The sequence below is a fragment of the Drosophila suzukii genome, chromosome 3 (assembly GCF_043229965.1).
Source record: "Drosophila suzukii chromosome 3, CBGP_Dsuzu_IsoJpt1.0, whole genome shotgun sequence".
In the NCBI taxonomy this organism is placed as follows: domain Eukaryota; kingdom Metazoa; phylum Arthropoda; class Insecta; order Diptera; family Drosophilidae; genus Drosophila; species Drosophila suzukii.
This window is the reverse complement of record NC_092082.1, coordinates 80,154,160-80,176,105: the sequence shown is the minus strand read 5'-3', so window position 1 is coordinate 80,176,105 and position 21,946 is coordinate 80,154,160. Positions and strand designations below refer to the sequence as shown.

Genomic DNA, 21,946 nt, shown 5'->3' with positions numbered 1-21,946 from the left:
TTTATCGTTCTTTTCAGGGTCACTCTGCCGATTTTCCAAACAAAATTCATAGCGGTTGTGTCGTAGAAACGGAAAAGAAAAAAGCGGAAAATAGCGCGTCCCCGCGAATGACGCAGACTGGAAGCTTCCACTCGAATGACAATCGGTTCGGCTAAATAATATTCAACAATAGCGGTGCTCTTACGAATTCCCGTTGCCGCGAGCAGTGTGCATTGCAAACACAACAACAATTGCGGTCAGGAAACGCAACAACAACAACAACAACTGGGAGAAGTGCCGTTTGTTATTGGCGCATAAAAAAGAATCGCAATTTGGCCCCTGAATAGTTTCTCAAAAGGTGAGTAATTTGTGGCAGCGGTCCATTTGCATACCGAATTGAGATTTGCAGTCTTTGCAAGAGTTTTTCTTATGTAACGCAGCAGCTGAGTTTTACGTGCGAATTGTTGCTGTGTTGCTTTTGTTGCGTTTCATTGTGTTGGTGCCGCAGCGTCTGCGAAAAGACACCCCTTTTCAACCATCCCCCCTGGTCGCTCCATCACTATCTCTCCCTCTCTCTTTCTCTTGATTTGTTTATAAACATTCGGGGGAATTGTTTTTATCACAAGAAGTACAAGGTTAACACAGCCGCCCACCTAAAAGCCACCCCTTTTGCCACTTGCTCATTTTAATGCACACGCCATCATTTGCCGACAATAATGCCCTGATGTTTTTGTTTTTCCATATTTTATACTCTTGCAGTGACGTGCACAAGGGGTCATAAAGGGTTTATTTAAAACAAACTGTAAAATTTTAGTACTGATTTATCAGCGCCTTTTTATTTTGCCTAATTTTTGTACAAGTTTATCACAAGTGATATTATAGGGAATCGGAAATTAAAATATTTTTACTTTAGATTAGCAATAAAGATCCAATTTAGAAAATACTTATAAAAATGTTGTTATTAAACATTATTAACTTCTAACAAAAATATTAAATACGTTTAAAACAGAATACAAATCTTTAACCAAATCTTTTGGGAACCACACACAAAAAATCAAAATTTGTAGAGATTTCATTAAAACCGCCCTTTGTTACTCAGCACAAGAATTAAAAGCCCCATTGACAAATTCCAGAGAACAATTAACTTCCTTTTTGCAGGGGAATTACCAGAAGTGGTAGTTTCCTGAAAGAAGATAACTAGGAATTTTAAAATCCCCTTTGATTAAGGCAACACTTCCCATGAGGGTTTTCCAGCTACGTCGTATCTGATTGTTTTTAGTCTGCTCGTGTTTTTAAGTCCTCGAATCCACTCCCACCTCGTTGATCCTGCAGCAGCTGTTTTTGCCACAGTTCCTGCTGCTCTTGCGTGGGCGCAGCATATTTGTTGTTCTGCTGCCGCTGCTGTTATTGAATTCCCCTCCTTCATCCTTGGCCATCATCCTTCGTCCTGGCCGCAGCCATTGTTCACCGGACTCATATTGGAAAGTGGAAATGAGAGGAGGGGAGGGATTGCAGCCGTGACCGTGACTGACGGCCCGTAACCCCAACACTACCACACAGTGGACGGTGTTATTGTTATCGCATACTTCTGCTGTCAGTGCACTGTGGTCCAAATGGCCAATATAAGGTACCACCCATTAAAGCTGTTTTGCTTACCCTTTCGGTACTTCTGGGAAAAAAGGTTCCAGATATTTTCATTATCCTGCATTTTTATGGAATTTTAAAGCCCTTGATAATGTAAATTATCCCCTAAAGCAACATTTCAGTCTTTATGTATATCCTAAGTGTTGTTCCAGGAAAAGTAGTTATCAGATACCATTATCTTCGATTTACAAAAAAATGACTGCGCCCTATAGTTTTACGCACTTTTGATTAAAAAATTAAATTAAATTTACAAATTTTAAGATTTTAGTAAACTTACAAAGAAAGCAAAGTATCATTTTGGTACTAAACTATTATTTCAAATATGTACACTCCCAAATAGAACTAATTTCGTATGACTTAAGTTTAAAAGTAATGTACTTAAAGATGAAAAATCCTTTACTGGTGGTTAAGTTGAAGACTTCGAGGGAGAGTTAAAGGTGTGGGTAAAGACGTGAACAATAAAGTGATATGTTTTCGAAATTAAATTCCGCCCACTGTCCACGGCCTTTTTGTTTTGCGGCTGCTGGCTGAATTTTAAGCGTGCCAAGTCCTTGGCTGAAAAATGAAGACGTATGTTTAAAAGGGGGCGATTGAGGCGGTTTGTTGCCACTGTTGTGGTCGCTTTGTTGCTGCTACTTTCTTTTTTTACTTTTTTCTGAAATTTTAATTGCTTTGAGCAACAGTAGAAGCCCTGGGCTGCTTCAGCCGAAAACCCAAAATCCCGTCGAATTCCCGAAAATTCCCCAAGCAGCTCACAACGAGTTGAGAAAACAAGGCGCAGGGCGAAATGTAACGCAATAAATTCACAAATGCAAATAAAATGCGAGCTTTGCTGTGGCTCCTGTTCTATGTATGTATTTGATTCTATTTTTTACCAGGCTAGTTGACAGGGGCGTGTGCGTGGGCGTTGCTACTGCCAGCAACACAACACAATGACCTGGCTGTAAATCTCGACCTTGGCTTCCCATAGCGACCTTTGCGTAGCTATGTCCTTTCTCCCAATGCCACAAATATCCCTATCCCAATACCCATGCCCATGCCCAATCCCCCCAATTGCCAGTGGCGCCCACTTGTCTGAGGCGAAGACAGATTCACTCGCCGATTCCAATCCGGTTTCCATTTCCCAGCCAGCTGTTCAGACTTTCAGATAAAGTGCACGCTCAAAAGAATCATGACAAATTAATACTTGTGAATAAAATGGCAAATCATCGTGTCATGGGCTAACAAATGTATGTATGTATATACGAAAGAGATTTAGAAACGGATACAAAACAGCTTGGAAAGTACTAACATAAGATAGCACCTATTAGGTATGTGACTAGTTATTAACCTATTATCCCATTCTATAGAATCATAGTAACAATGATATTGGTTTAATTGCGAAACTAATTGCCTTACATTGTCTGGAACTTTCTATAATAATACAAGATTACTTCCTTTTGTTTAGATTAACTTAAAATTGTTACTGAAGCATTACTCTGTGTTATTAGGTATTGTTATTTACTAACAACCCATTCCCTTAAGAGTATTATCAGTAACTGATTATTGCAGAATTGACGTGATTGAATCTAAAAATGGATTGTCGTGAGACAGATTATAAATGGAGGTATTTTAGGAAAAGCTATTGAGTAAATTTCCTTCTGTTGAGTATGTGATAAAGGTGGAATTTGAAAAGAAATTCCATGCTGCTAAGAACACTTGAAAACAACCCGCTTTTTATTGGTTCTAAGAGCCTGCAAAGGCCAAGGAAAGATCACTCGTCTGTGCATTTGATTGGGACCGACCACCGCAATCGACGGCGGACAGATATGGGAGTGCGTATACTTATTTGCCCAGAAAATTATGTATACGCAGCGTTTCCTCATTGAGAGGCGGTGCTGCTGACGCAGAATAAATGAAACGATTTTAAAATAAAAGCAACTCATCTTTTTTCCCCCAGTGCGATTGGATTGGGGCCTCCGTTCGTTTCGGTTCTGTTCTGTTCTGTTGTCGCGTCTGTTGTCCATTTTATGCTATTTCTGTTTGCGTTCACTTTTGTTTTGTTTCCCTGGTTCTTTGCCTTTTTGCCAGGGGTTTTGCCATTGCCAATTGATGAATTGAGTACAGACCGCTGCCGTCTACGGCTACGGCTCTTTCGTCAATTGGTTTGACTGGATCTAGCTGCAGTTTGCACTGACGTCACACGTTCCAGCAAAAGTGCTCCTAACTCACTTAACACATCGGTCTGATTGGCATCGACGTCGATACGATACGATTGGATTCGATTCGACTATATATACATGTGTTGGACCTGACTCGTCTTGACTTGAGGTATATGTGGGCTGTAAACGTCTCAATTAACGATAGCAACATTGGTTAAATGCTATTTCTGTAGGATAGCTGCGTCAGTGGGTGCTATTAGCGATAAGAAGCGTATCGAGGGGACTACCGTGGTCATGATTTACGATAAGCAGCCGGTTTCAACCGGTTAACCCCAACTTGAACTGCTGATAGCACTGGAAATACTTAATTTATTTGAGATAAATATTGATCTTATGCAGTGAGCATCGAAAACCACTGAAAACTTTTGCTAATCCCCACCCCAAATTACTGACTTTTGGCAGCACATGTCGGCGATGGCTGCTCTTAATATAAATCGCTTTTGCATAGCCAAGTTGGCCAAACTATTTTCGTGTCAAAGCGCTGACAAGACGGGGCCACACACACCGAGCCAGGATCAGAATCAGAGGCAGGAACCAACCCACAGATACAGATGCACACATGGAGCCGCACAGTTGCGAGTGACAGGCGACAACAAAGGGGCTGGTCGAATCGGTTTTTGTGGGGGTGTGAGAACGAGAACTCCTAGGAATCGCCCAAGGACTTTGAGTGATAACAATCCAATTTGTAAAAGTAGTGGGCTGGGGTGGGGGCGGGTGAACTTTGTATATGTAAGTGTATTTCACATCAGAATTTACAATTTCAATTGAAGGTCAGTCGAAATGCCAGGCATTTTGTGCCCGAAAGAAAACCATTTCTCATATTCACTTGCTGCAAATTTGTTTACAATCCAAACCTATTGCGGTGCGAGCCATCGGTGTGTAAATGATTTAATTAACAGTTCATGGCTGGAAGTGTCGGGTAATTACGAAAACCTGATATTGTCATGCAATGCCAAAGGTAAATTCAGCAAATTCAGTAATTTCCCCTCGGATGCTGTGCTGTGCTGTGTGCAGCTAACAAAGGTTTCAATATCAACAAAGCCAACGCCAGTTGTTATCATGGACGCCCCTTGTGACTGGTTTGGTTGGACTGCCCAATGGATAAGGGGATTAGGTTTAATGAGTCCACAAAACAAACCCACACAGAGTTCCCCAGTTCCCTATTGAATTAGTAGGAACATTCGGTACTGCGTACAGCGCGATGCGAAACTGAAACTGAAAACCAAATGAAAGTTTATTCTGAAAAGAAATGGGCAACTTTTGGCATAATTAATCTAGGTATTGAATTATGGCATTTGCTTTTTTGGGTGGCCGTAATTGGAATTTCCGGGTACTCTCTCCATTTCCTGGAACTCGTCTTTGTTTTATGTTAAGGGGAAAGCTTAATGTTTAATTTGGTTCTTATTGCTGTTACTTTAATTAATTTGGTAATATTTATTGATTTTTTATTGTTTTACGATATATTTTAAATATGTATAAAGATTAGTATATATTTTAAACAAACTGTAATACGTTTAGTATTGATTCTTCTTCTTAATTAGCTGGGCTTTCTTTATCGTAATTTTCCTTTTTATTGCAAGTTTTGAGCCCACATGTCACATTAAATGCATAATACAAAAACACATTAGGTTGCCTTGACGTTTTAAATAATTTTAGACTCTACAAAAAATGAAAGTAATTGAAGAATTGTTATAAGACTTAGGTCTTTTGATGTAATTTTGCACTTAACCTTATAATAATGTCCCGCTATGTATTCAGTGCACACACAATTCTCGCTGATTTGCAACCCAAAGCTAAGCCATTTTGCATTTTGCCCACATGGTACAGGCGACCAATCAATGTCCTGCCAATCAGCTGTATTTGTTCCGCTCCGCCCAACAGTAACCGCCCAGGTTGGGCCACTCCCACGCCGAACCGCCCATGCTAGGTAAGCTTTTGGTGAACATTTCACCTTTGGCAGTAATTATCCAACCACAGCAGCAGTCGTGGATGCAAAGTCGGTTCGGTGGAGCTCAATTACAGAGGGTTGTGTGTAGGAGGAATAGCATACTTTCAGGTGCAGCCCATAGATAGTGGGAGTATTTAAATTTCCAACGTTGTGCGTATATTTGTACATGTGGGAAAATACCAGGATTGCACCAGGAACAGATCCAGAACAAAAGGAAACTTTCAAACTAATTAGGATTCAATTAATTTCGTTGATGGAGGCTTTCAGCAAATGGCTTAAGTTTCGCACACGTTTGGCGTGACCTTGTGAACCTTTCCCTTTCGCTGTCACAAAACTCGTGATAAAATATCCGTCTAACGACCAGAGCACGGAGACCATCGACCATATGAACACATACCTGACCGCCTGACCTTTTGCGTTTGCCTTGAAAGGATTCCGGTTGCAGCAACATGTGACATGTGGCAAACGAAGCCGACACTTGCAGGCTCAAATATGAGCAGCCACCTCCACATCCACAACATCCACAAACCTCCACAACCGCAAGAAGGAGCTGTAATAACAAAGCCACGCTTTGAGCCCTGCTGAAAGACCCCAAGACCAATTTAATTAAATTCCAAGCGGTATACATCAATCGCAAATATCTGCTGCTGACTGGAATTTGCCAAGGGAAAGTTTTAAATTTTAGCAGAGAATCAAATTAATCTTCCTCCCTCAACGTTATTTGCATTTGCATTAAAATGGGGCAAAAAGCAACTGCAACTGCAGCAGCAGCAGTTGTAATGGAGAGTGGAAAACTCACTCGTGGGATTTGCCTTTTGTCACGGAAACGAGACGATAATGTAAATAAGGCCACAATTCAATCACATTCGTATTCACACTCACACAACCGATCAATTTTGAGCGGAGGGACGAATTTAAGAACTTTAAGGATTTTAGAAAGAATATGGAAGCTTTAACGATTGATTAAAACTAGATTTTTAAAATACATGGGTAATTTGTCTGTTTAACTTTTAAAGTCTATCAAACTTTATGTAAAATAGTTTTTAATTTGCAGTCACCTACGAATGTTTGTTTTTCTGGTTTTGTTTAAAAATTCGTAACCAATTAGGGATCGGTGAATCTCGGAATTAATCAAATCGTTCTGCTAGACAACTTTGTTGTTTAATAAGTTCTACATACTAATAATAAGTTGCTTCTTAAAGACTGATTCTTTTCTTAAACAATTTCATTTATTTTCCTCTGTGTTTGTTTTTTTAAGTGGTTCAATGAAGCCGTCTCAGATGATTTAAAGAGCTTTTGCGTGTCTTACGTGCATGCTACTTATGGCCACAAATCTGCAAAGTCCCCCATGAGGGGATGAGCTAAAGGATGGATGGATGGGCAAATGGATGGTTATATGGATGGTTGGATAGAGATCACGATTGCCGGGAGGGGGCGGCGACCACTTGATATAATGATGACAGCAATTATGAATGAGTGAAGGTCGTTGGCTAACGACCGGCAGGCAATTCATCATCATGTCGAAACCACGGTACCGTCTCACCCCAAAAAGGGGGCGGGGCTGAGAGGTACTTTTGTCTAGTTTAAAGTGCGCTTTCGACCCCGCTTTCTTTGGTTTTTATGGATTGCGTGCAGGAACGATGACGTCACATAGGGGCCAAGCGATTTGCATGCCAGCAGCTCATTTATGCTGACTTGCAGTTACAATCCTTTTCGTCCTTACTCTGCTCCTGAGATAGGGATCAAGCTGCACGGCAAACAAAGTACACACGTCATGAACGAGTTTCACCCATTTCCCCGGGAAACGAAAACCCATACAACACCATCATCTCCACTTCCTGTGGAAGCACAAGTAACAATTGTGTGGGTGTGTCCTTTCAAGGAAATCAATCATCCGGAAATAGATCAACTCGTCGTCGTTTGGGTTCTTTTTTTGGCCTTTGTTTTTATTGTTAGCTACGCCGTTTGCTGTTCTTGTTCTGCCTGGCTGCGTTGAGGTGAAAGTCAACAACAAAAAAGTGGCCATAAAGGAAAGTGAAAGCAGGGGAAAGGGGCTCCCGAGTCGCGTCTGGCAGGCTTTAAAACCAACCCATCGCCCTTCTTCAAGTGGTTATTCATTTTTCGGAGTGCATAAGTAAGATGGCTTATCATCAATGGGGTGTTGCAATTTAATTACCTTAAAAAGCAATCCACTTTATAATAAATGCCGCTTATTTGCGTGCTTAAAATAGATCAAGATCTTAAGAAAAATGTTTACTACTCATCGGAGATTAGGAACTAAATTAAATTGAAATTTTCAAGCTGAGTGCCTAAATTCCACCATCGACTTAAAGGATAAGCAGAACTGTGTTATTATTATCTATCACAATGTCTCTTTATTATTATAATCGATTAACTCCCAAATCTAATTAAAATCCATAAAAAGTTCTGGCAAAGCTGGGTTTTAATTTATGCCCAAAGTATTAATTAAGGAATACAAAGCAAACAATTTCAGCTACCCCCTCCAACCACAAAATCGTAAAAACTTTTGCAAATTTCTCACCCAAAAACTAAGCTAATTTCGTTTACCCAAGCCGACACAAGGAACCATTTGCATTTGGCCAAAATAGCTACCCCCAGGGGTAAACAGCGTATAATTAACTAACTCACTGCATATAGCTGATTCATGGGTCACAATAAAACACTAAGAGAAATGCTATTTTTATAGCATACAAATGGGCACCCATCCAGAACCACGACTGGCAGTTATTATTATAATGAAACACAACCACGAGTTCCCTTGGATTTACAGGGAGTAGAAAGGGGGTTTCGTGGCGGTCACAGGTGCGAAACCAGACACACGTCACCAATCTTGTTCTGACGCCAGCACCGCGGCGCCAGTTCCTCACTCATTCATTCATTCACAAAAAAATTCGCCACTATTAATCACCCGTCTGGCGCTTTTCCCTCCTCGAAAGGTTGTGCCAGGCAGGCATAACAATAAAATCAAGAGCAGTTGTGAATCAACAGTGCGTCACCATTGGATCCCCCCAGGGCACTCCAACCCCTGGGTAGACCTATTGATTGGCTTCACGTGTCGATACTTAAGTCCTCGCGCTGCGTCGTCCCACTTCCTTATAACAACCACTCCTCTTCACAACTCAGACACGTTTGTAGTTTTTGGTCTCGTAATTGGTTTGAAGCTCTGAAGGAGTAAACAATTTCTTATTGTCGTAGCGTGGCGCTTGAAATTTGTTACACTATATTACGTAAACAAAAACCTCAATTCAACACCCTCGGCCATTGTGCAAAGTTAATTTCCAAGCGCTGTTTACCAATTTTTTAGAAATGTTTGAAGGTGAAGGTTAGTCAACTGACAGTACTATTTATGGCAAATGTCATTGACTGTTGCATACAATTACTGTAAAATCCTTGCCATTAGGGGCTATAATTATAAACCGTATGTGTATAAATATAGCCAGTAATGCTTTTCACATAAATAACTCTTTTAAACAGCCCACGCTTCCCCAAAGAAATTTACCCATAAAAATGTGCTAATTACTTTTAATGAGCTTAACTGGAAATACATTTAACAAATGCCCATTTTTTTGATGTTACTTATATAAATGTTCTCTCTTTTTTTTAGCCAGCCATGTCCGACGCGGCCAAGTCCAACAACAATGCGTCCGTTGATGCACCTGATCCGGCCACTCCTGACGCTCCCGCTGGAGGAGCTGAGGAGAGCAGTGCAGCCACTCCGACCACCCCACGGGGCAATCACAACAACAATATAAGCTCCAACGGCAAGAGCAAGAACAAACTGAAGTCGACCCAGAATAGCAGCGGTGGCGGGAGCATAGACAAGCTATCGCCGGACCAGGACATCTTCATCAACGCCGCCGACGGCCTACCCAATCAGCATCCGACGCTCCCCAAAGAGGGGGACGTCGACAGCGACACAGAGCCGGAGGTGGACGCCGATTCGTTCGACGACCTACCCACCTCGATTATCGTGACCAACATCCACTCGGAGGTGTTTGCCAATCCGGAGCTGAAGCACTCCATGGAGGAGCTATTTCGCACGTTCAGCGAATCGGCCACGTTCCAATGGCTGCGCAGCTTCCGCCGCCTGCGGGTGAACTATGACAATGCTATTGCGGCGGCCAATGCGCGGATCAAGCTGCATCAGTACGAGTTCAACAAGAAGACGGTGATAACCTGCTACTTCGCCCAGCCGGTGACACCGGTGAACAACAAGAACCTGCAGCCACCGGCGCCGGTCAAACAGTTCCTCATCTCGCCGCCCGCCTCTCCGCCAGCTGGCTGGGAGCCGCGCGAAGAGGGCGAGCCGCTGGTCAACCACGACCTTCTTGCCGCCCTGGCCAGCCTCACGCCCGGCGAGTCGCACGAACTGCATCCCCAGAGCGAGGACCAGCCGGCCATTATTGTGCACACGGCCATGCTGGCGGAGGCAGGACCGGGTCTCCAGGTCAAGGCTCCCATCGTCCAGACCAAGTGCCCGGAACGGGCATAATCATCAGGTGGAGACGACGTGGCTGAAGCTGAAAACTTGAGTTGTAAATCCGAATCGAACAAGGACAACGGGTTGGGACTCGTGCTTTGCGAATGGTTGGGACTTGGATGGAGTATTTTTTGTAAATATTTTCCGAATTAATTGTGATTAATTTACACATACATATATTTAGCTACGTTCGTATGTTTGTATTACTAGGCACTCGAACACCCATACCCGACATACTTTCCCACCCCTCCTTTCAAGTGTAGCATTTACCCCAATTGGCTTCTGATACAAGTTCTTTGGCTAGCAACCGCATCTAGATGTGTTTATCTCTCGATTTGAGTGTGTCTATGTGTAAGAATATTGATGTTAAGCCATCGCGACTACCTGCTAACAATATCTCTATCTCTGTGTACCTTTGACTGGAAAGCGCTGACAGAGGCGCTACCGAGAACAGCGATCCGGAATCTAAAAACCGAAAACCGAAATCCCAGATATAAAGCTACTATATCTATGTAAATGTTAATGTAATTCTAAGCCAGCGAAATGGTGTAACGATATCGCATCAGATATCGCCAAGCATACGTATATAAATCTTATATGCCTACGTGTAGTTAAAATTTAAATTGAAAATATATTCAAATTCGAAATGAATGTTCTCAAATGTACCAAACAAAACAAAAAAGAAGAAATACCAAAAACGAAACAAAAACAGAAAAACCGAAACGAAACTCTTTGAACAAACTTTAATTGACGGGTGGTCGGTGTGTGCGTGTGATGCAGCAGGAAACGTGATGTGGGGCAAAGGGCAGCCGATGGGTTATGGATTTGACATTGGAAATCCCTGTCGACAATTGGCAATTCGATAGTGCAATTGAGTGGAAATTACTGAAAACTTTGCAAGGCCAGGCAAACTCGTATTTGCTGTGAGGGGCAGAGAATAAACTTTAATTGGCGAAAGTTTTGGGAAAACATTTTGTGGAGGTGTATGCGTTTTTCGGCAGAATTAAACCAAAAGCAAAATGACTGTCTAGTTATATGAGATTCTAGAGAACTGTTGAAAATCTACACTGTTGGAAGTGAAACTTGTTTTGGCACTAAAGCAATTCATCCCAAAAGTAGGCAATTGTTTATAACATCATTGAGAGCTTAACAAGAACTTAAACTACCATATCTTTAATTCATTCTATTCAGCCAAAATAAATACAATATAATTTACAAACAACTTAGGGCCATATAGTAATTGGTAAAACAATAGCTTTACCTATTCTATAGAACCAATTTATTCACGTGGAATGGATAGCAACTCTTAAAACTTACTACTACACAGAAGAGTAGAATTCTTAACAAAAAAAACAGGGTAACAAGGACATTAAACTGGCTTTGGGACTTTGGCTTGGCTTTTACTTGCTCTCGATGTTCTTGAGCGGCACCATCTGCTCGGGGTCATCGGGATAGACGCTGTTCTGGCGCTTCTTTCGACCAGCGCACTGGCTGAACCAAGTGTCGCCCTTGCCGAAGTTCTCGCCATCCTCAATGGATTCGGGCATGGGCTGGTTCATGGTCTCCGGCAGGAACATCACCCAGAAGCCCGAGATGATGGCCACCACGCCAAAGAGTACGGCCGGAATCTTCGGATCAAATGAGTCCAACAATGTGATGAGTGGAGTAAGAGCGCCGGATAGACGGGCGCACATGGATCCCAAACCCATGGCCGAGTTTCGCACCACGGTGGGAAACAGCTCCGCCGAGTAATTGTAGATCACGGCAAAGGATCCAGCGATGAGGAGCTTGCCCGCCATAACTACACCCGTGGAGGTGTTGGTGCCCTGGGCAATGTAGGCGGCCACAATGCAACACAGACCGCCACCCAACATCAGGGTGGAGGTGATCGACCGACGACCCAGGCGATCCAGGACGAACACAATGGTTATGTAGCTGGGGAACTCCACCAGACCCATGATGAACAGGATCAGGTAGGGATTGCCGTACAGCTTACCGGCACTCAGTGAAAGTCCGTAGTAGACCAGGGAGTTGGCGAACCAGCAGAGGCAAACGTTCAACGTCTTCATCCGCAGGTTGGGCGTGCGGAACAGATCACTCAATCCGGCACTGGACTTCTCCTCGGCTGCCGCCTGCTGCTTGGCCTTCTGCACATAGTACTCCTTGTCCACCGGTATGCCCGATCCATTGATCCTCAGACCCTTGGCCACAATGTCCACAGCTTCGGCGGCACGACCCTGCATCCACAGCCAGCGCGGAGATTCATCCAGCCACCACCAGTGGCCCAAGAACAGACAGCCATGCAGTCCATAGATCACCTGCAGCAACTGGCGGTCATGGATCAATGCTCCCCATCCCGCCACCAGCATGATGCCTCCAGCGAAGACAGCCTGAAATGGATGGAAGATTATATATATGGAAAAATTAGATAATAATGTTTAAGTACTAATTCCTCACCTGGAAGGTAATGCCGCACACAGTACGCTTACTGGGTCCCACCAGCTCCATGGTGAGCACGAAGCCGCAGATATAGGCACCCGCTGATCCCACGATGCCCAGCAGGTAGCGGGCCACCATGAATGAGAAGTACTCCGGAATGAAGGCCACACCCACGCCGATGATCAGTTGGAACAATGCCGACCAGCAGAACACGGTTTTCCGGCCCACTTTATCGGCGAGTCCGCCAAGGGTGACGGCGCCGGTGAACACGCCCAGCATGAACACCGTCTGCACAATGGCCCCCATCCAGCGGCGGTCGCACACAAAGTTCCAGTCGATGGTGCGCGAGGTCTTGTAGTACGTCGTGTCGTATACGTAACTTGTGCACTTGACGGTGGCATTGGAGCTCAGGATAGATGGATCGTACATATGGCAGGAATCCAGTTCACCATTGGGTTTCAGCGGGATGGCGGCCAGGATGGCACTAGAGTTCCACGGCGTCACCGACAACGTGCTGTTGTCCACGCCCTCGATGAAGCACCGGTGCTCGGGAACGGCGGCCACGGTGACCAGGGATAGCATGTGCAGACCAGCGGTCAAGCCAGAAAGCACCTGCAGGAAAAACTGCAGGAACTGGTACTTTCCAAATTCCCCTAGAAATAGAAAAAACCACAATAATAAACTGGTTGGGAAAGGTCGCAAATTACTCAAGTCTGCTTAAAGCTGAATAACAGATAGCTATTATCTCTAGAGTGGGTCACACACTTTCTAATACTGTACAAACATAACTATGACTATCGCAAAGTGAAGGTGTTCCTCTAACAAATTCGTGTAAGCATTTTCAAGAACTTAAAAGGAACATTAATAGGAGTCTATATATTTTTTTAGAAAAAAAATATATTTTCTGTTAGTTCTTCAACAAATTTTAAAATGTAAAAATAATCTTCTGTTTTTACTTTATAAAGAAAAACCGATTCAAGACAGGTGATTCATATAGTTCTTTTAATAAAATAGAAGTTTAAGTGCTTAAATTATTTTGAAATCATTATCCAAACACCACGTACCAGCGATAAAAGCGCCAGTGATGAATAAAACCTAAAGAAACGCCCGACTTTTATGTAGATGAGATCTTTTTATGGGTTTCGGTGGCATTGTCGTCACACCAAAGGCTTTGCAATTAAATCAAGTGGAATTTATTCAATTCGATTTCAATTGAAGCGCATTCGTATGGCCCGTCAAATATTTGCCCACAGTTTGGTTTGGTTTAGTCTGAGTTTTCCTACCCCATGAAGACTCGAGACTCGGATGTCTTGGGAGAATGCATTGAATCGATTATGACTTGGCTGGACTGGCCAATGCGATCGTATTGATAGAGGGCAGGGGCTGTGTAAATTTCTATCGACATGGACAGTATGTAGCCTAGATACGAGAATTTGACACTTGAGCGGTCCAATGTTCAATCGGCCGTTTCAATTGATTTGTGGGTTACGTTTATTGATCGTTTAAGCGAAACTTTTGCCATCAAATAGAAAGTTACGTTCACCCCGGTTACGTTAGGATCGACAACTCGTGAGTGAATCGTCTGAGAATTTTTAATTTTCATAATTGAAACGATTGCGTGGAAAGTAAAATTATGTCATCGAGCGTGTAATATTATGTCAAAGCCAATGAGCATGACTTAATTAATCTTAATTTTTATAATTAAATTACGCCCCCAATAGACATAATCAGCGTCTAATTGCCCACAATCTTCGGAATCGATAACGCAAAATCATGATAACTAGACTCAACATATATTGCGGATTATCAGGGGCCCCTAAAACTAAATCATATATCAGGGCTGTTGTTGCGACGGATTTATGACATCCGAACAATATAACTAGCCTTATAATGGTTGTCAAGGGGCCCTTGAATATCATATTTGTATTTGGCTCATTCAGTGTTTGTACTTCTCTTAATAGTCAGTTATAATGATGTGTAAAAACTACAGATGGCACACTAAAATTAATATAGGGCAGGTTTAGAGAGTTGTTTACTCTGGGAACAATATAGGCGATAAACTGAAATGATAAGGCCGTGGAATACTACAAAAACTGTGCTAATAACGTATAGTTTATAATAATTTTAATTTAATTCGATTTTTTTTTAGGCAAGGTATTATTTTATACAACAATTTTTTGGGTTCTTTTTGTTTCTTAACAATAATTTAATTCAATGTATTTTTCGAAAGTAAAGGATTTTAAAAGACTTGTTGGCTTTTAAAAATCTTGTTTGGTTTGGATTGAGGTAGATCATGGTTTTATACCATTAGTTTATGACTTCCTTTCGGTTCGTTGTTTTTTTTCCAATTAAATTTAAAATTACAAAATTAAAAGTTATTTTCATCATTTTCACTTCCCCCAATTATAAATCACCTGAAGGTCGATTTAGTTCTGTTCTGAGCTGCGCGCTCATAACATGTGGAAGCACTCTCAAAGTCATTGCAAGTTTCTGGTTTTATGGTAACCTTACCATACCAAAAAGTCACGAATTCGGAATGTAACACGCCTCCGAATTGGAAGTAATTAGAGCTGTTCGCCACACCAAAGAGGCCTTCAACAAAATAAAGAGCGGTATGTGAATTTTTAGGGTTGAGGGGATTTGCGATACAGTTGAATCTGAGCAAACCAGTTTGAGTTTTTTGCATGCGAATGAATAAACATATTACGATTAAAAAAAGTCGCTAATGCGTTTATTACTCCCTCTCACCATCTCCTCTTACTTTCTTATAGGCTGCGGTTTCTCGACTGCTAAGTAGAAAACCAGTTTCAGAGTGTTACCTATGAACATTATTGCAATAACTCTAGGTATTCCATAGCAAGTTTATATAATTAATACAAAGAAATTGTGTGTTAAATATTGGAAGCCATTTTTATGATCTGCCATACGCAGAAGCTGGATTTCAATGGATTGCGCCATATGATTTATAGCTTAGATCCGCCCGTGGATCTTTCACTGTATTCCCACAATTATTATTAACTGTTTTGCATAAAGCAAATAAACAGGCTTGTTTCTGAATCTCCCACAAGCTAACTGCAGTGTTTAAACCGCACAATTAGAGTATACAACACAATAAATTAGCAGAGATCCGTAGATCCCAAGATCTTTATGACGAGCCCACTTCGGAGTCTTGTGACAAAAGCTCAGCGGTAACTGCCTCCTTCCCATCCTATTTTGTTTGCTCGTTAGCCGCACTCGTTTTAGCGTCACTGTGCTAAAGCCAAGAAGGCTCAACAAGTGTCAGACAGCCTCCAGCTCAGAACGTGGCCCACACGAACATGTGTCGTTAGAATACTACATATAGGGGAGCAACAGGTCGGAGTCTCTATCGAGCTGTCATAGATGTCTGTCACTTGCCGCGGCCTTGGGGATTTATTCAATTAGAAATAGTGCGAAAGCTTAAATTAAAAATAGTTGCAATTAAAATAGTATTAGAGGCGGCTTCTTTTGAGCACTTGACGGACAGCCAGCCGGATAGATTAGGCGGAGATTAGAAAAGGAAATACCGAAAAATTAATTATAAAATCTGAATGCAGAACATAGCGTCGGCTATAAGCCAACCTGGCCGGCGTGAAATCAAATATTATCCATAGCCGCCTGCATCGCTGATAAGACCTCTCAAAATGATAAGCACAACGCTGGGTCTTATCAGCATGGGGATGGAGACGCCTGGCAACGTAACAGCTGACCTTTCAAAAGTCTTCGCTCCGAAACCCTCTCACCACTTACTCACCTAGTTTCCCCATCAGGTCCTCCAGCACATAATCCACAGCCATGTTCTTAAAGTGCTTTTTGCCAACCTTATTCGAGGATGATATATAGTAGTTATTATGGTGTTATTGGCTTTCAGCAAATCGTCATCTTCCGCAAAACGGGGATCGGAGTACAACTGATAGTTGCGGGTCACGAAGATGGAATCGAATCCGGGCAAACAACGTGCTCGAAAGAAAAAACCGCGGACGGAGCACTCGATCAGCTATCAACTCTTCCGACCGCCGGCAGCATTTGAACTGGCAAATACTAACTGCGAACTGTGTCTCTCAGCCCATCGAGCTCGGGCTGAATAACACACACTCATGGTGGTCTACAGCGATAAGGTCGTCGCAAGCTCACATATGGAGAGAGCTTGTGGATCGCGGGTCTGGCTGAGTCTCCAATGTTGGTAGCTAAGCAAATATCTCTGGTGGATGATAAACGCTTTAAATTCGAACCAATCATGTTTGGTAAACATCACAAGCTAAGACCACTACTAAATAAAATCCTTTCATTAAAAAATGTTCACCTTTAGTCTTTGACAACCAAAGCTAGCTCTGGTTTATCACACAGCCTTAAAAACAAAATTTTCAAGATAACATATGTACAAACAGAATCAAAATACACAAACTTTTAAATTATGTGTGAGTCAAAGTTTTCAGATCCTTCGTCATTCCTCTATTTGGACATGCTGGCTGATATTTTAATGCGGGACACCCTCGAGATGGAAGTGGACTTCAACAAAAAAATGGAGTTCATCAAGGAGCAGGAGCAAAAGGTTTTGGAAAATGCCAAAAATGTAAGGGACTCGTTAGCCAAAGGTATACGAATAACATATTGTACTAACCTATCAGCTAATCTCAATGGACCAAATGCTGGGGCCCATAAACTGCAGCATGCTTAAGTTAGAAATGGAACTACATGAAAACGAGACAAACTTGATCGAGGCGGAGAAGGCAATCACCCGATTGGAGCAGACTTGCCCAAGATCTGAAAGCAATGGTTGTCGGACGTATCCCCTGGCACGAGCCACCTACGAGGATTTGCTGAGTTTACTCGTGTCCGCCGAAAAAACAGCCGCCCAGTGCACCACCATAAGGGAGGAGATCGAAATGTACAACCAAGAGGCCTCCGCGAAACTACCTCCCAAATCTGTGGTATTTATTGGTAATTAAAGATTTTAGAACACCTTAAATAAATTAATCCACAGATTACCAAGATCATCGATTATCACAATAATATCCTGATCTTATTGGAGAAGGAAATCGAAAAGTTGCAGTGCGAGGTCACGAAGGTTCAGAGGGAGTACGAAGAGCTAAATAAGAAAATGGAACCTAGCAAATTGATCGCTCAATGCCCCTGCCAACAGAACAACGACTTTAAGCCCATGGTCAAATGTGATGTACAACTACGCATGTAATCCACAAACTGATAACACGATATATCCATACGAGTAGTGTAAATGCTTACAATGCTTGAAGTTTAACTTTGTGCTTAAGATTAGGTTTGGTCTGTTAGGCTTAACTCCTAGTTATTGGCATCGCGGAAGAAGAGTACATCGTCGGCTATGATACTGGTGCTGGTCTTCTGGTTGCCCTGCTGGTCGGTGATCTCTCCGTAGGTGATCTTGCCCTGCACCATCGTGCGCTGCCCCTTCTTCAGGTATTCCAGTACGGTGTCACGCAGGTTGGGCTTGAAGACCACCACACGATGCCAGTCGGTGCGCTGAGCCCAGTCTCCGTTCTCGTATCTGTGGAAGGTTATTCGATAATTAATTAATACGGTTTTAAAATCCAAAGCTCAGCTTTTAATATTTCACTACATCATTAAGAAGATTAGCTTAATCGATCCATTGAAAATGTACCATTACAATTTAATTATGTTCAAGCTATGATTTAATCCAACATTAGGAAAGTTAAGGAACAACAGATTACGTATAAATCTTGAACACAATTTGTTAAACAGTTTCGAGAGAGCACACTTCGGCATAATAACCCTGATCTTTGGGTTTAGACTTTTTGCAGTAGGGAAAGGATAACTATAATTGAAATTCTTTGTATGGAAAATTTATAAACAATTGAGTGTGATAATAACTCTTTTAACTCTGTTAAATGTATGGTGTTCTTAACAGGAAGAAGGAATTTGAAACTGCTATTTTTATGTCCGTGACTGTCTGCCCTCCTTGGAGATTCGATTTCAAGTTCAATTGCGAACACATGTGTGCCGAAACTCACACATGTCTAAGTTCTCGTACTCACTTGTAGTTCGTGTGTGTGGCGACGGAAAAGGTGACCACCGGGTGCTCCTGGGATCCACGCAGCTGGGGATCGGCTCCAACTCTACCCAAAATGGTAACCGTGTTGACGGCTGCGTTTGAAAAACAAATAATTTGAGTAATTTCACAATGAGAAACGTACAACCACTTACTTTTTTCAATTTTGGCGGGCGCCGCTGCCGTCGTAGTTTTTGCACCGCGTGCCGGCAAACTTCGCAGGCCGCTCATCAAAGGAGTCAGCTACAGTGGACAAACAATTTAATACTTAAATTCCCTGTTGCTTAATTAGTTTACTTACCATGCGCTTTGTGTGTTGCATCATTATTTAACAAAGGCTTTTTGTTGGCTGATCAGAAATTACACTACAATTAGAGATGGGTTACCGAAGGTATGGATATTTATCGAATATTCGTTTTTGCAAAATACTATCGATGTTTCCCCATCTCTATGGATTAAGTGGTGGAAAACGGCAAATTGGTATTGTCACTTTATATATCAGCTGTTTCTGGCCAGCAGCGCCCTCTAGTGGTAGTGTGTGGAAACAGTCACTCTTTCGTTGGTTGTAATTTTAGCCTATAGGTGGCGTCTTGTAGTTCTGCATTTAAACGTAATGCTTGTGAGGGCACCACAGTGGAAATTCAAATTCAATATTTAAGCACTAAATAATTTTATAAATAATGAACTACGGTTTTATAAGTTTTCATTTCCTTAAGTTTTCTTATTTGTCTAATTAAGTGTACAGTGCAGTACACTTTCAAATAATAAATATCAAATTAAGCTTAAATAAACACTTCCAAACTAACTAACAAAACACGTATGCAGAGTTCTTTTGAAACGATAGCTTAAAATCAATCAGCCTTTTAATTGTCGCAAAAAAGAATACCATTACACAAAAAAAACGAAGTAAATTAAAATTTAACTTTCAAAGAATGCAAATCAGGCATATAAAAATTCACTTAATAAGGCGATAGAATGCACAAAGATTTCAAATTTTACAACCTCAAACAGGATGCAAGTGCGACAACTTAAACCCGCTTCGTACTCGACCGAAGTTGCCAGCCACGAGTAGTCATCATCATCTTGGCTTTTTTCGAAAATTAGTTACCGGCAGGCGGCTTTGTTTGAGTTGCTGAGGAGGTAGCGCAGGTGAAAGAGGAAGAGCGAGCGGACAAGTGTCCGTTAGTCGGGTGCTAATAAAAACCTGGACACCCGAGAGGCGTCCCCGAAACGGAGCGGAAGAACAGAATCACCATTTTTATATTCGCATTGCTCTTGAGCCGATGCTGCTGCAACATCAACAGCAACAGCAATTGCAACTGCAGCAGCAGCAACAAGAGCTCTCTGCAACTCTCGACTTTGCATTCAAATTCAGCTCAGGCGATGACGACAGTCCACATCGATGTCGCTGCCCCAAGAACTGAACACCATATCGCCGGCCAGATTCTCGGTCTCGGAACTGCTTTCCATCTGCGTCACTCGAGAAATTCTGTGGAGCTGATAAAACGCTGCGGTCATATTGCGGCCAGCTTAGCCAGTTCCGACTTATTAACCATATCACCATATATTACGAGAGAATTTTTGAATTTCCAGGAACCCACAGTAAAAGTTTATCAAAATTCCAACAAATTAAAGATTTTACACCATTCACAGATTATATTAACAACATCTAAATAAAGAGATACATTCCTGGTTAGTTTAAAAAATTGAACTTTTTTGACGGTCAGAATATACTGCTTTAAAAATTTGAAAAGTATAGTTATTTCCGCTTAAGGCCGATTTTGGGTTTCGTTTTTATGATTCATTTAAATTATTTATAATTGTCCTCTTATCATTTTTTTCAGTTGAAAACCAAAATGTAAACAATTAATATGCATAATTCTATAAATATTTTGAATATAAACTAATTAAATTCAATATATATGTTAAAATATTAAGATGAAGTCTTATATATTCAATATATCATACAGTTGTTATTAAAAAGGATTGGCTAGGAAAGTAACGACTATGTTTTTCAAACTTTTGAAATGCGCGCTTTTGAAGCAAGCTCCAAAAACAAAATCCCAAAAATCATTTCCCCCAACAAGATCCAACCCCATATTTATAATTTAGCCCTCCGTCCGTATCTATATCTGCAGTCGTAGTCGTGCCCGTAGAGCATTGTGTCCGTCGTTGAATCCAGTGCGCGTGTTGCTGCGACTCTATATAAAAATACATTTGTATATGTAAACGGGCGCACTCATATAGGAAGGTTGCTGTTGTTGCCGTTGTTATTGTTGCTGGCCTGGCCTGGCACTGTATCTGTATCTGTATCTGTAGACGAGTGTGTGCGCTCGTATCTGTATCTGGTGTTTGGGGCTCCGGCTCAGAGCGCTCCGCAGCGATACCAACAAAAACGAACGTCGGAACGTAAACGTACCAGGCGAACGAACGAACCAGCGAACGTCCCAAATGTCGCTGCTTTTTCTATATTTTCAGATTGTATGGTATGGGGGGCATAGGCGGGTCGGAGGAACTGAAGTGGTTGCTGTTGTTGCTGCTGTTGCTGCTGATGATGTTGCCGTTGCCGTTGGCCTGGCTGACTGGGCTTGTCGAGGACGTTCGCTAGATGGCTGACTGGGTTGGCTGTTTTGCCGTTTGGCTGTGCTGTGTGCGTTTGCGTGCCAAAAAGCGAGCGATGGCAAAATTCATATGTGCGCCTTATAGTGAAACTATAAACGGCAGCAGCATTCCGGCAACTTGCAATGTTGCCGCTGTCACGGGCGATGTTGCTGCTCAGTGGCGAGACTGCGCAAAAGAAGTCGAACTTAGTAGCCAAAGGATTAAAGTCGCCAAGGTCCTGCCTTTAAGGAGGTTTCTGTATGATCGTAATCTATATATTAAAGCTAGCCGTTGGAAACTAAGAATCAATACACAGCTAAAACTACTTAAATGAGACTAGTGATATATGGTCAGATATCATCATAGTTAGATAGCAACATATCTGAAAACCTCTCCGTAAAGATTCCAGTTTAATAATTCTTAGGAGAAAATAATTCATTATATCAAAGAAACAACATATATATAAATTTTCCTAAGTATTAAGTGATTTGGTATACCCCAGAAAGAACTAAAGTTAAAGAACTACTAACCCCTAGATCCAATCTCAGCAAGTTGGGAAATCTTAACTA

At 42.0% G+C, this 21,946-nt stretch overlaps 4 protein-coding genes across 4 annotated transcripts; 2 read left to right on the top strand and 2 right to left on the bottom strand.

Moving 5' to 3' along the window:
• The first annotated feature begins 15 nt into the window (after positions 1-15).
• Positions 16-10,924, top strand: sra (RRM_RCAN_like domain containing protein Sra). The gene is made up of 2 exons (XM_017081001.4): positions 16-337; positions 9,398-10,924. The coding sequence occupies exon 2, from the start codon at positions 9,404-9,406 to the stop codon at positions 10,283-10,285; it is 882 nt and encodes a 293-aa protein (XP_016936490.4). The 5' UTR covers positions 16-337; positions 9,398-9,403; the 3' UTR covers positions 10,286-10,924.
• A 560-nt stretch (positions 10,925-11,484) lies between these two features.
• On the bottom strand, positions 11,485-16,769 carry LOC108006649 (organic cation transporter protein). The gene is made up of 3 exons (XM_036817588.3): positions 16,485-16,769; positions 12,731-13,365; positions 11,485-12,663 (listed from the first exon to the last, which is right to left on the bottom strand). Exons 1-3 carry the CDS (start codon positions 16,525-16,527, stop codon positions 11,674-11,676), a joined length of 1,668 nt encoding a protein of 555 aa, XP_036673483.3. The 5' UTR covers positions 16,528-16,769; the 3' UTR covers positions 11,485-11,673.
• A 268-nt stretch (positions 16,770-17,037) lies between these two features.
• Positions 17,038-18,069, top strand: LOC108014813 (optineurin). The gene is made up of 3 exons (XM_065866758.2): positions 17,038-17,303; positions 17,359-17,661; positions 17,715-18,069. Exons 1-3 carry the CDS (start codon positions 17,145-17,147, stop codon positions 17,922-17,924), a joined length of 672 nt encoding a protein of 223 aa, XP_065722830.2. The 5' UTR covers positions 17,038-17,144; the 3' UTR covers positions 17,925-18,069.
• mtSSB (mitochondrial single stranded DNA-binding protein) lies at positions 17,901-19,231 on the bottom strand. The gene is made up of 4 exons (XM_036817589.3): positions 19,078-19,231; positions 18,932-19,019; positions 18,763-18,871; positions 17,901-18,254 (listed from the first exon to the last, which is right to left on the bottom strand). Exons 1-4 carry the CDS (start codon positions 19,099-19,101, stop codon positions 18,032-18,034), a joined length of 444 nt encoding a protein of 147 aa, XP_036673484.3. The 5' UTR covers positions 19,102-19,231; the 3' UTR covers positions 17,901-18,031.
• Positions 19,232-21,946: the final 2,715 nt, after the last annotated feature.